This window comes from Eulemur rufifrons, chromosome 21 (assembly GCF_041146395.1).
Source record: "Eulemur rufifrons isolate Redbay chromosome 21, OSU_ERuf_1, whole genome shotgun sequence".
NCBI classification, from domain to species: Eukaryota; Metazoa; Chordata; class Mammalia; order Primates; family Lemuridae; genus Eulemur; species Eulemur rufifrons.
Genome location: NC_091003.1, coordinates 13,031,759 through 13,046,628, shown reverse-complemented (window position 1 = coordinate 13,046,628; position 14,870 = coordinate 13,031,759). Strand labels below are relative to the sequence as shown.

Genomic DNA, 14,870 nt, shown 5'->3' with positions numbered 1-14,870 from the left:
TTTTTATTTTATTTTATTTTTAGTACTATTTTTTTTTAACCGTCCAAAAGTGTTTTCTGAAAGTACTCAAGTCCTGGGTCTTTATTGTATCTTTAAGCTCAACAGCATGATGATTGATGAAGCCTGGGTTGGCCACACATATGCCGTCTTCCCCATGGGCTCCATTTGTGCGAAAATGAGCAACTATACCCTGGTAGCATAGTTTGGGGATAACATTTTGGGATAGCCAAATTTACTCAGTAAATGTCCAAACTAAGTTCTCCTGATGGTGCACAGTTGGAATTCTCAGTATGGTAATGTGGAATTGTGTTGGTGGGTCAAGTTTGATTAGTTTCTTCAATAAGGGCTCAGTCTATTTAAAGGTTTGTCATTTAGTGTGTCTATTTTGGCCTCATGTTGTGGCACATGCTGCTTAGCAGCTGTTGTAATTTCTGTTGCTTGTTTTCTCAATCAACCGTGGTTTTGAAGAAATGGAAAGTTGTTAAACTCTTAGAAAAGACTGATCTAGTTTGGGAGGGAATTTTCAGTTCAAGAAATTGGATCTTCTGAATTGAAGCAAAGAATACGTGTCTTTTTGCCTTTTTAAGAGATTGTTGTTATTTTCTAAACTATTTTACTGGTCATACAAAGAGAATCTTCAGGAGTAGCTGCTAAGTACTAAATAGTGTTTAGTTTGTGAATTCTTAAAAGTTGCCAGTGGCTGCTATACATTTGGCTTTCTCAGCCTTGAACTTACAAGCCACAGATTTTTTTCCACGTACTTAATAGAGCCATAGGAAATTTATAACTGTGGCATGGCATCATAAATATGCATTGTTCTTATTTTAAGACATTTCAGTACTAAATGTATAAGTACTTCTGTTATTATCTGTGAATTTCTTTCCTTTTTCTTTTTTTGGATATTTAAGGGCTTTTTAATGGCAATATATATTTAAAACAGACATACACATTAGCATTCACCCACATACCCAGGGCCCCTGGAGAACCAGGTTGGGATGAGTGGGTGAGCTACAGGCAACCAGGTGGCTCCTGTGGGCTCTTCGAGGACTGGGACGAGTAGCTAATGTCTGCTGTGAACTTGGGGAAATAAAGCGTGTATGTTAAGTGCTGCCCTTCTAAGTGTTGTTGCTCTTCTTGTTAGTTCACAGATCTTTTTTTCCCCCCCAGCAATTGCTGTGCATATGCAACCTTACTCTTTAAATGTAATTGTACAGTATCTGGTTGAGTGTCTGCTGTGTGCAAGAAGCCATGTGAGTGGAGTAGACTCCCAGGTTTTAAGGGGCCCTTGGGGAGGACGTGCAAGTCACTGGCTTCTCCAGGGGGTCTCTGGTTTGGGCTTGCCTGGGTGCTGGCCAGACTTCCCGGAGTTTTTACTGGATCAGCCTGGGGCCTTTAGGGCTGTGTGCAGATGCTCCACTTCTGACTTGTCTAGAGCTTTCTTCTAATTCTGGACTCAAAGCAAACAGGAGTTTGGAGGATGATGGTGAGAATTCACATCCCAGAGTTGGCTTTTGGAGTGCAGTAGTTTGTGAGATTTAGTGTTTTTTTTTAAAGAAGTATATTCAGATCTTGCCTTTTTTTCCAGAAGGCATATGAGACAACTTAGAAGACATATATAGCATGGCTAATAAAATGGGAAATCAGAGCAAAGGACGGGAGAACTCAGTAAGGATTAACATGCTTGCAGCAATGGTCAAAATGGGTTGTAGCTTCTCGCCAGCCAGAGCAGAAAGGATGGTACAGCAAAGTGGGGAGAAGGATGGGAATTCAGGGGTCATTGAGGACCTCATGTTGGTGCTGGGCACTGTGCCAGGCCCTCTGAGGACCTTGTCTTACTTAATCCTCGTACAGTGCTGCAAGGAGATTAGCCTTATCCCTGTTTTCCAGGGGATGAAACTGAAAGGCAGGAAGTGAAGTCACCAGCTGCAGTCTGAAGCCACCCAGGCCATCTGGCCGCAAGGCCACGTGTTGACTCAGGAGTATCACACCTGGTTATCATCAAAGGGAGGAAGCATTTCAGTTCTTTGGGGTCGAAAAATATTTTTGTTTTGGCTAATCAAACATTTTACTTGAGGCTTTATATTCTTCAAGATTTTTTCCCTATAGATGTACTAATATGTATAATAATTTGTTTTTTTCTCTCAAAAAAGGGGTTGTACTTTATTCTGTACAGGATGTCACTTTATATTATCATGGACAGCTTACCATGGCAGTATGAATAGATGGAATCCGTTTGCTTTTAATATCCGCATCATATCCCATTGGTTAGATACATCATATTTTAGCTTGTCGCCTGTTGGTGGATATTTGGGTGATTTCCAGTTTTTTTTTCCCTGTTATAAACAGTGCTGCAGTGAATCTATTTATCTTCAAACTATTGTAAATACTTGTAAATTGTTAGAAGTAGAATTACTAGGTCAAAGGGTATATATTTACATTTAAATTTTTAATAGAGGCTGTCAGTTGCCTTCTACACCAACTGTAGGAGGAAAAGATTGTATTACATTTCTCACACACATCCTATATTCTGCTGGGTGCTGAGAGGAATGCAAAAAGGATACAAGAGAGTTTGTTGCCCTCTAGGAATATCCATCTACGCTGTGTACGTAATCCTAGGGAATGTCTGGGGTGTAGATTTGGGTAGGTGGGGGAGTGGGTGGATTTAATTCAACTTTTCAAGCTTGCCTTGCAAACACTGTGCATGGTATCTGGGACTAGTCTTTCATTATATTGATTCTCCTGGGTAATGGATGTAATTCACTTAGGGCAGGGACCTCATCCTACGTGACTTTACAATATGTCTTACACATCTCCGTTGCTTTGTGGAGACGTTGTAATTATAACACGTCAGGCAGTATTTGAGGATCTAATTGAGGCATTCTCTATTTTTGGGTGTGTGAAGAATTAATAACTTTGGCATTCCATACAGGTCATGGAATATCAGCCTGGAGGGGACTTGCTGTCACTATTGAACAGATATGAGGACCAATTAGATGAAAATATGATTCAGTTTTACCTAGCCGAACTGATTTTGGCTGTTCACAGTGTTCATCAGATGGGATATGTACATCGGTAAGTAAGACTTTCAGGTAGCACACTGAGGATTTTTCTGTATTGAGTAAGAGTTCATGCATGGAATTCAGTGGATGAATGATTTTGGGATCAAAATAACACTCCATCCATTTTTTTAGCTAATCTTATGTGTAACTGGCTGAAAGTAAACTTTCCAAAATGGCAGGCATTTCAGGTTGGTTGCCGCTTCAACAGTGCAATAGATGTAGAATTGTAATGTTCTCAAGTTTGCTAGTAAGATCTGTTAATGTAGCTAATAAGACTGGGAACCCTTGGATGGGTTCTTTGGATTATATGATGGAAGAACTGAATTTAATTTGCAGAAGGAAATGGCATACCACATAGGAGTGGAAGACCACGGAGTTATATTTCTAATTATGCCTGTTAGTCATTTATAAAGATGTTCCACAAAATCCTCAGTCAATAAATGTTTCTTCATGTCCTCATTCATCTGATGTTTTATGTGTATCCGAGAATATTGTGGGAACACAGTGATGGCTAGACTAGGAATCACAAAATCTGAAAGAATCTCAGCTTTTCCATTGGCTAGCCATATCACCTTGGGCAAATTTCCTAGCTTCTTCTGGCTTTAGCTTTCGTAACGTAAAATGTGTGTTTCTAGGAGGAAGAATCCATGTAATAATATGTATTTTTTTCCTTTGCTTTCTCTTTCTCCCTCCCCTTCTTCCTTCCTTGCTTCTTTTTAATTAAATTTGTTTTGCAAAATGTATGCTAATCATTTACATCCATCAATAGAGGAGGTCAGTATAGCAGAATACATAAACCAAGATTCTTGGCGGAATTGAGATTCTAGGTTAGCAACTGCTTGCTAATTGGCATGGAGAAGACGACACTAATTCGTGGCCCCGATTTTCTTACAGAGATGTCAAGCCCGAGAACATCCTCATTGACCGAACGGGACACATCAAGCTGGTGGATTTTGGATCAGCTGCTAAAATGAATTCAAACAAGATGGTAACAAAGTGCAATAGGATAGCTTAATATAGAGGTTAGAGTAAAAAACATTCTGTGGCCCTTACAAGTTTGGGGAATACTGGGATCAAATGGTAAGCAACATTTTGGAGCCTTCATCTGCCAGTGTGTGACTCCTAGAGAGATGGAGATGGGGACATGCAACTATTTCCCAGACCATAGCATCCCTTTATGTACAGTACCTGTTAATACCCTATAAAACATTTTTAGGAACATTCTTATATAGTTTGGTTTAAAAAGAAAGGAAAATGCTTATTTTGTTTCTCCCTTCATTTTCCTTGCCTATTACAGACTGTCTTCTGTTATCTTTTTTACTTTAAAATATTTTGATGAAATGTAACCTCCTTTATCTCAAATCCTCTATTTCCTATGCAACAAAATTGAAATTAATCACTAGAGCATTTGAACCAAATATCCCTAAGTGTTAAGAACCAAGTGCTCAAAATGTCATTTTTAAGTCTTGGATCTTTGGTAAAAATGAAACTGCATTCCACATGCTAATTAGCAAGGCAGGAGGGTAGCTGTTGAGCTCAAGAATGAGATACTTTAGGAAAAAAGATGACGAAGTAAAAAAAGATTAGTTAAAAAATCTTCTAATAAAGTTGGTATGTACTAAAATGTGACTTTTGAAGTCAACTATGCGGAAAAGGATAGGTCTAAGAGAAAATCGACTTAGGTTTTAAGACTGATTTCACAACTGAGCCACTTGGTGACCTAGACAAAATCCTTAGGGACTTGGCCTTTTATTCTTTAGAGTTTAGTAATTCTCTAGAAATTACTGATTCTATTTAAAACGCACAAATTAAGAGGTTAGAGAAGCTGCTGTTCAAAATGCCCCCTAACTCTGAGAGTTAAGTCTTTTATATAAAGGGACAATATGTAAAATTGCCTTTTTAAAAAAATTCCTTGGAGAAAGGTGTACATAATTAGGTTGATGGCATTTTTACGATGATGCCACTGTATTCTAGCCAGGGCAACAGAGTGAGACTGTCTCAAAAAACAAAACAAAGCGAAACAAAAAACAAACAAACAATTCTCCTCCCTCCCCCAAAAGACAGTCTCCCTATGCTATCCAAAGTCAAAGTTTCTCATCTGTTATTTTTTTAAGTTATATTCTTTAATCTACTCATTTGATCATTACATTAAGAATTAGATTATAGAATCAAAGCATTTTATGTTTTAAAAATTATGTACAATTCAGAAACAGGCATGAAAACTTAGGCACTAAATTTAGTGGAGTAAAGCACAGGAAAAAAGTTAAAAATGTTAACTTTTACCACCTAGGATTCAAAAACTTACATGTTGCATTAGTGACATGAAAAAACTCATGCATTTAGAAGTAAATTGAAGCATAGGTACATAGTGTCACAATATAACCTCAGCACTGTTTGACATTTTGGTCTGGATAATTTTTTGTGGTGGGGAGCTGTCTTGTGTGTTATAGGATGTTTAGCTGCATCCCTGGCCTCTACATACTAGATACCATTGGCATCCTCCCCTTCACTTGTGATAACCAAAAATGTCTACAGACATTGCCAAGTGTCCCCTGGGGGGCGGAGTCATCCCTGGTTGAGAATGCCTGCAGTAGATGGAGAAACATCAGAAAGCTAATCAATTAGAGCCAGCAATATGGGTTTGAAGTAAGAAAACCTACTCAGAAAACTAGATTAAAATCCAAAGTCGATGCTTGGTAAATAAGTGGGCATTAAGAGTCAGGCCCTTTCTCTGCATCTGGGGTCACTCTTTTCAGAGCCCTTGGTTGGCGGAGAGACAGGGCTCCTATTCATTTCAGGTTTCTATTTTTCGGTGCTTCAAACTGCCCTTTTCAGTTCTAATTGTAGCAACCTTCACTCCAGGCGGGGAGCCTCTGGAGGCACTCAGGTTTAATGGCAGCTCAAGGCTCAACCCCTGATTATTTTGGTCAAGGAAATATGGAACTCAGCGCTGCACACTTGAGAATGTTGCACCTCCTTTCCCCTCGTGCTTTTAGGGCCGGAACGTGAAAAGCAGATCCGAAGAAATTTTTAGCCTTGTGTTAAGTGCAAAGACCTTTTTATTATACAAGAGCAATAATCCACAATCTAGATCAAGTTAAGCGTGGATATAGAACTATAAATAATTTTTTGGTATTTTTGCTTAATGGTGTTGGGTTAAACATGTTTCCTTTAAATAGAATGTTCTATAGGCCTAAAAAAAATTAGGTTCTAAATGTTTTCTGCACTCACAATATGTTATATAAAATATAATCCACATTACATGAAATTAATGTATGTTACCCAAAATCAATCAGTCCTTTTTCCTACCACCTCCAAGTATTATCTTTGTATTTTGGACATTTTTGAATCTTAGGATCTGTTCAGTTTTCCATTGTCCGTTCCTATTGCAAGCTTCATATTCAGATGTTGTTTTGGAGTATTTTCTATTAGTAAACACAGGGGCCTAGTGACCGTAGGCTCTTCTGTGTGACTTAGGTCATCCATGTCACCTTATTGGAATCCTAAAGAATGGCAAATAGCTAATAGCTCCAACTTATCTCATTTGGCTCTCATGAAAACAGTTGTACAGAGATTGTAAAGTGCATAGCCCTATTTAGCAGTTGGAACCCCGTAAGAGACCTTTTTAGATTTCTGTAGGAGTGATGTTGAAGTCAAAATAAAAATGTAGTGGTGAAGCTCTAAATTTAATGTTTTATTTGGGAAGGAAAGAATTGTAATTTGGGGCATACACACAGACCAGGTGGTCTTCGGTATGTCTAAAGAACAAAGAGAAGGTTAGAGATTTTATAAAAAGGGAGAAATGTCATGTATTGCTTCTTGAGAAAGTTCATTGTTACCAGTAAGGGTTTGGGGGGCTGACAAGCTCTGATTGGTGGGTGTCAGTGGTGGGCAAAATTAGTCCTAGAATTGCAGCAAGTTATCTCAGAAGCTATGGCTAAAACCGGTTCCAGGTTACAAGAAGCAGTTTCAGCAGACAGGCTTGCAGAGAATTACATTCTCGGAGAATATTTTGTACCCTGAGTGCTTTTCCCCGGGCCTCTTGACTCTGTTTTAGTTGGGTATGACAAGAATGACCCAGTTCTTACCATCAACTTTCACAGCAAAAAGATTTATTTTCCGTAAGAGGAACAACATGGTGAGAATTCCTTTCCCTCCTGTTTCTGCAGGTGTATGTTTATGCCCTGGGCAGCTAGATAGGGGAAGTTAGGTTTAAATAGTTTTATGTTCAAGCATTTTATGGAAAAGGGTTGGGAGAAGGAAGACACTGGTTCTCTTACTTTCCTCATCTGCTTTTTGTTTGTAAAAGCGTCTGTTAAGTAATCCTTTTCTTTCTCTTTCCCTTTCTCCCTCCCTCTTTTTTCCTTTCTCTCTTTTCCCTCTATCTCCCAACACGTGGCAGTCCCTTCTGCCCCCTAATCATTGTCTTATTGTCTCCTACTGAACTGGTTTATTTTCTGCCCTATCAATACAGTGAAAATTAACTAAAGTTTAGCAATGCCAGGGCTCTGGCAGATAGTCTAGTGTCCTGCAGGCTGGCGGGGGTCCTGGCACAGGTTCACTTTTAATATCTCACCCGGATTAGCTGGCTGAATTGCCACCAGAGGAAAGTGAAAGCATTTGCAAAATCCTTATCAGGGTTTGTGAGATTACATGTTGAATGAGTTTAATGTGCTTGGAGGCCGGAGACTAATAGAAACCTAGTAGTCATTAATTGTCATTAAAACCTTTGTTAAATACCGTTAAGCACTGTAGAACTTTGTTAATGAAAAAAGGGTAAAACCTTTGTTAACTGCTATCAAATACTTAAGAGGAAGCCAGGGGGTATTTCACCTTTCATAGCTTTCTAGTACAAATTAATAAAAAAACTTAGAAGATTAGAAGCTGGGCATAGTGGCTCACACTTGTAATCCCAGTGCTTTGGGAGGCTGAGGCAGGAGGATCCCCTGAGGCCAGGAGTTGGAGACCAGCCTGGGCAGCATAGAGAGACCATGTCTCTACGACAAATTAAAAAATTAGCTGGGTGTGGTGGCATGTGCCTGTAGTCCCAGATACTAGGGAGGCTGAAGTGGGAGAATCGCTTGAGTCCAGTAGTTTGAGGTTTCAGTGAGCTGTGATCATGCCAGTGCACTTTAACGTGGGCAACAGAGCAAGACCCTGTCTCTAAAGAAGAAGAAAAAATTAGAGAATGATTGGACATAAATGTATATAGTAAATCACATATCTGTTATGAGGCAAGAATAATTGTGGAGTTATCTGATTCTCTTCAATAAGTCTATTAGTTTGAAAATGAGGCATTGATAATCTATATTCTTAGGCTGGGTCACCCTGATAAACATGACCCAATCAAGTTTCTTTCAACTCTTTGGTTTTGAACAAGTGACTATGCCCTGTGAGCTGCAAACAAGGAGAACCGAATATTCCCCAACAGTCTATGTGGCATTAAAATAAAATCCAACAAATGCAAATGGTGCATATTTGACAATTGTGTAGTTATTGTCCTGCAAGGTAATTAGACATAAAGGGTAGGCATTTAATCAATGATACAGTAGCATTGTCATTACCTAGTCAAACCAAGATGCTCGTTTTTCTTCTCTTGTTTTGTTGTTTAAAAAATATCTATTGCTCATTGTCAGTATTGTGGTTTTTACCAAAACCCTGTAGTTTAATCCTAAGCCTTTGTGAGCTCCTTAACCATTATATACATTTTAAAAGACTGAAGTCTTGGCTCAGATTTCCCAACATCAAAGCTTCTTTTTGACTTAAGCTGTTTTCAGTTCTTAACACTTAAGTCACCTTATGATTCTGTCTCAGACTAAATATTTTCTCTTTTGTCTGCCCACACTTTTGTCCATCAACACAGGCCTGCCTGAGGCTTTCTTTGGTGGTGGGACCATCTAGCTTTCTCAAGGGGGTACTTGGAGTGGAAATCCTATTGCCCAAAGCAGTGGGTGATCAGTGTCAGGAATGACAGTATCACACTGCTTTCTGGGTTTAGGGTTCAGAAAAACCTACACCAGAGTGTGGGCTTTGAGGGAAGGGGTGAGAAGAGATGGAATGGGAGAATGGGTCCGTTTCCTATAATGAGAGGATCCTGAGGCAGTGGAATGGACAAGAGCAAGGTTGCAGGGTGGAAGAGCTTCATCCAGATTCATCACTGGGGACAGGAGATGGTGTAACGTCCTCGAGAAAGATTCATTTTTCTCTCCAGGCCCAATTAAAGCAAAGCAAATTTACTTTCTTGCTATAAAGCCCAGCCTTAAAGGTTTGTAGCCATAGCCACAAAATCTTTGCTTCTCTGGGGGACACTTAACTTCCTTTAATGGGGAGAAAGTTCTTTCTCGCCATATATCCGCTGACCCGAGAGAAGCCCGTTTACGGTGTAGGGTTATAGGACCGCTGGTCAACATAGTATATGGCTGAAGTTGGGGCCTCTCTGTTTTGATGGGGAGCAAGGAGAAAGAGCAGTCCTTCCACTTCACATTTTATGGCCCAGCAAAACTTCACAACAATTTTGAGGACCAAAGGGGCTTACTAGGTTTCCTAGTCAGGGGTGGGAGTGAGGGGCAGAAAACCTCCTTTCATCAGTATCATTTCAAGAAACAAAGGACTTTTAAACACTAAAACAGAAGGACAAATTCTCAGGAAAACAAAAGAACAGTCCTTTAAATGGAATATAATTAGCTTTATAAAAAGACTTCCTGTACCATCCTAATCTTTCTTTGCCAAGGTCAGGTGCTTGGTGGGTCCCATTGGATTGGAGGGCCCTGGGTTTCTGCACAGTGGGGAGGGATCACAGGAACAAGAGCTGGGAGTGAGGAAAACAAACTCATTAACATTTGGCCTGGGTGGAAGTTAATTATCATGTCTTGCCCTGAGGGTGGGCTGAAGTGGGAATGCTGATTCTAAAAGCAGTTTTCCAAATTTTTGAACTTGCGGCATAACATCCGTTTGTATTCTGTATTGCCAGCTAGCTGCTGTTTTTTCAGTAATGATTAGATTGATTTTACAGACTCTTCCTTAGGGTTTATTATCATTTTGCTGTTTTCATAAGTAAGAGAAGGTCTCTCATATGGGTAACTTGTGTCAGGAAAGATGTCTTCCCTTCTAGGTATGTGCCAGCTCTTATTTGTGTAACCGGTGGGTGTTATCATCAACAACTCTTGCCCTTTTGCCTTTGGATTGTATTATGATGGGCTTTTTTTTTTTTTAATTAGTAAAGCATTTGCATTTCCTGACAGTGTGCCACTTGACGGAAGGTTTAAGTGTCTCAGAGAATAGTAATCAGTGGCAAATCAGCTTGTATCTGAATGTGGCTGTTGGCAATCTACTAGAGGCTAATTGAAAGTTTGTTGTGTTCATCTTATTTCTGGGTTTCTAGGTGATTGCCAAACTCCCGATTGGGACCCCAGATTACATGGCTCCTGAAGTGCTGACCGTGATGAACGGGGACGGGAAGGGTACCTACAGCCTAGACTGTGACTGGTGGTCGGTGGGAGTGATCGCCTATGAGATGATTTATGGGCGATCTCCCTTCACGGAGGGAACTTCAGCCAGAACCTTCAGTAACATCATGAATTTCCAGGTAAGAGTCGTTAGTAGATTTTCAGGTAATGTTGAGAAATGTCATTTAAAAATTGTGTGAATGAATGTTTATAGGTAAATCAGCAGTACTGGAAAAATAACAACAGCAAAGTAAGTAACTTGTGCAAAGTGACACAGTCTGGTTCTGAAGTCCGTGGTCTTGCTTCTTAGTAGTATCGAATATGGTAGTAAAATTGAATGAGGATATGAATTAGAAATATAGTTTTCTATATATATTTTCTATATGCATGTCTATATATGGTAAAATTTAAACTATTTTCTAATAACTGCTTTTCCCTATATTAAGCCCATTTCTTTTCTTTTCTTTTTTTTTTTGAGACAGAGTCACTCTGTTGCCCTGGCTAGAAGTGCAGTAGCATCGTCATAGCTCACTGCAACCTCAAGCTCCTAGGCTGAACAGATCCTCCTGCCTCAGCTTCCTGAGTAGCTGGCACATGTCTGGCTAATTTTTTGTAAGAGTTGTGTCTTGCTATGTTGCTCATGCTCGTCTCCAACTCTTGGCCTCAAGGGATCCTCCTGCCTTGGTCTCCCAAAGTGCTGGGATTACAGGCATGAGCCACTGCACCTGGCCAAGCCCATTTCTTAAAGATTTGATAAATATATATGTTTTTTTAGTTTCAACCAAAAGGAAAAAGAGAACTTATTTCCTAGGTCTTTGTATCTCACCCAATTTTCATCTTTCTGGAATGCTTAATACATATATATATATATATATATTTTTTTTTTTTTTTTTTTTTTTGAGACAGAGTCTCACTCTGTTGCCCGGGCTAGAGTGCCATGGCATCATCATAGCTCACTGTAACCTCAAACTCCTGGGCTCAAGTGATCCTCCTGCCTCAGCCTCCCGAGTAGCTGGGCCTACAGGCATGTGCCACCATGCCTGGCTAATTTTTTCTATATATATTTTTGGCTGTCCATATAATTTCTTTCTGTTTTTAGTAGAGACGGTGTCTCACTCTTGCTCAGGCTGGTCTCGAACTCTTGAGCTCAAAGGATCCACCCGTCTCGGCCTCCCAGAGTGCTAGGATTACAGGCGTGAGCCACTGTGCCTGGCCTTAATACATACATTTTTTATGTACATATATTAATTGTTATTCTTGAGACTCCTCTTGAGTTAAAGTTTCCCCTTAGATGACTCTCAGGGCTAATTTATTTCCTTCCTTTCATAATCAGTGCCTTATGCCAAGGACTGTTAGGTAGCAGGTTTCCAGCGATGAGCAAGAAAGAGAAGGCCCTCTCTGCCTTCTCTCTTCATCATTGCACAGAACTCGCAGTACATTGTGTATGTGCAAAAGCAGAGTGCAGAGGGAGTGTGCAGGAGGGAGCGATGGGGAGAGAAGGTAGCCAGGGAAGGCAGAGAGAACAGCGTGATTTGTTCAGGGAGCTTTAAATAGCTCATCATTGTTGGGCAGCAAAGACAGAGATGGGGAACGTAGTGAGATGAGATGGAAGAGGGGAGCAGGGGTCAAACCATGAAGGATACTGAACCCCTACAAAGGAACTGGGCCTATTGATGGGAACAGGCCACTTATTTTGGGAACATGCCTTTGGTCCAAAGGGAAGAGAGCATTAAACTTCCTTCTTTAAAAAAAAAACAAAAAAACAAAACAAGAAAAGAAACTTGCATATATGAGAAACACTTTCTTCACTTTGGGACATGAGAAACAGAATCACCGCTCAGGAAATAATTGTTTTATTTTTTGAAACAGCGGTTTTTGAAGTTTCCAGATGACCCCAAAGTTAGCAGCGAGTTCCTTGATCTGATTCAAAGTTTGTTGTGCGGCCAGAGAGAGAGACTGAAGTTCGAAGGTCTTTGCTGCCACCCTTTCTTCTCTAAAACTGACTGGAAAAACGTCCGTAACTGTAAGTAGAGCTACGTTCCTTAAATTGGGGTGTTTCGATTATGGAACACTTGAGAGTGATGTGAAACGATTCGGGCCCAGAGAAGCTGCTATAAATTACATAAAGGAAGGCTTTAATTATCTGCAAGAGTATCAGAAGCTAATGATGTAATGGTCATTGAGAAATAATTCTGCTTTAAAATTGTTTGCGTAGAATTGGGTCATTTATCAAACTCCGTGTTTGTGTGGCTTTTTAGAATATTATCCCTTAGTAAATGAGAGGCACAAATTGATGGAGTTCAAAGGTTGTTGCTTGGTTTGTCAGGGTTTCTTTCCAGAGCAAAAGTGGACCTAGACATTTCATTTACAAATACGGAAAAAGAGTCAGAGGTTAGGCAGTGTGCCCAGGTTGCTCTGCTAATGGCTGAGCCTGTACTAAAACTGCAAACACCTCATTGTGTTCATTTGTTTCCCTCTACAATATTTGTCTTTGCTCATAGGCATGTGAAATCTGTAGTGTATACACACATTCATACATCCACTTTGTAATCCATTAATGAACTGAATTAATTCATTAAAGACAAATTCCTGATTTATTATTAACAAAATCAAAATACTTGATTTTTTTTTTTTTTTTTTTTAACAAATTGGTGATTTCTTAAACCTTTTAAATTCTGGATGTGTTGTTGATTAAATGTGATCTAATGACTTGACCCAATGATCAGCATGGATTAGAGCCAGCAGAAAAGAAAGCAGTTGGCCTGTTTGAGTTTGTGTTTTATTTTTGGTGATGGAGGGAGGTTGGGAAATGGAACCGATTTCTAGGTGTCCAAACCAGGTTTCTAATTGGAACCACTGGAGTTGTAATTATAACCTCTTGTACCTTCCGCTGGGACTTGAGTGTGGTTAAGATCCAGTGTCATCCAGTTGAAAGCCATTTTGATGGTTTCTCTAACCTCCTGCTGAAATATTTAAGTAGGCCTCATTTCCATAAATCTTTCTTGGCTAACATTTTTCTTCTGGTAGCCATATTGTTTTATTCTTCTAGTCTCTCAACATCACCTCCCAAATCTTCAAGGTTCAAACCTTCTAATCAGTAATATATTTTTAGGGCATTGTTCTTTTTATGCTTTTAGAAATTTGATAGAATTTTTTTAAGATGTTATTCAAATACTTAATCTTTCCTTGTCTTGCCTTTTCATCTCTATAATCTACTGGAATAAGCAGTTAATTTTTTTGTGCATGAACTTGATTATGCCTAAGAACATACCTCCATTTAAGTAAGTCAGTAAATGGTGGTTACACGAGTAACTTTACATTAGTTTCCCCTTTGGGGGATACTTTCCAAGACCTCAAAGTCTCTTTCTCTTAAAATATCTATTGCACTGTACCGCTGGTAACCGAAACTGCAGGAAGCAAAACCTCAGATAATGGGGGACTATAGTAAGTCTTCACTTAATGTAGCTGATAAGTTCTTGGAAACTATGATTTTATGCAAAATGCTGTGTAACAAAACCAGTTTTCCTATAGGCTAATTGATACAAACAACAGTGAAGTTCCCATGGCATATTTTTGGCCACAAAAGCATCACGAAACTTCTAAACAAACACTTCTAATGTTAAACATTGAAGTAAATGTGAGCTACTCATACATTTAAGATAGATTAATAAAAACAAGTAAGATAATCATTTACCCACTTATTCCAGTTCAGGGTTGCAAGTGGCCAGAGCGTGTCCCCCCCAGGAGCTCAGGGCACAAGGTGGGAACTCACCTTGGACTGGATGCCACCCCATCACAGGGTGTGCGTGCAAAACACACATGCGCGCACACACACACACACACACACAGACACACACACATTCTGGAGCAATTTACATACGCCAACGAACCTCACATGTACTTCTTTGGGATGTGGGAGGAAAACAGAGTGCCTAGAAAAAACCCACGCAGACGTGGGGAGAGCGTGCAGACTCCACCCAGACAAGGGCCCCTGCTGGGAATTGACTTTTTTTTTCTCATCAGTGTTGCAAGGAAATGTCGTTGAATAAAGCTACATGTTTTGGTCACCTTGATGTTGTTTTTGGTATTATGTCAGAATTCCCAGATTTTGTTCTAGTCTTTTCCTTTCAGGATGTCTACGGATTTTAGTCCTATTGGGTCTACAAGTACAGCTATTTTTCTGTAAATGAGGTAGTGCCTGTGTAGAATGTGCTTCATGCTGACTGTTATAAGGGCCATCTTTTGAAAGGCCATGCTTGTCTTTGGGATAATATGGTGATGGGTTACTAGAGTCATATTCATGCATGTTGCCTTTATACAGTCGTCCCTCAGTATCCGTGGGGGATTGGTTCCAGGACCCCACCCT

General features: G+C 39.7%; 1 protein-coding gene across 2 annotated transcripts in view; it reads left to right on the top strand.

Annotated features, from left to right (window-relative positions):
- The window catches only part of CIT (citron rho-interacting serine/threonine kinase), a 156,151-nt gene that overhangs the window by 25,542 nt on the left and 115,739 nt on the right, over positions 1-14,870 (top strand). For both annotated transcript variants that reach the window (XM_069497097.1, XM_069497096.1), the window contains exons 5-8: positions 2,930-3,072; positions 3,954-4,047; positions 10,441-10,644; positions 12,374-12,527. In XM_069497097.1, the coding sequence (XP_069353198.1) occupies positions 2,930-3,072; positions 3,954-4,047; positions 10,441-10,644; positions 12,374-12,527 (595 nt within the window). The remainder of the gene's footprint in view (positions 1-2,929; positions 3,073-3,953; positions 4,048-10,440; positions 10,645-12,373; positions 12,528-14,870) is intronic.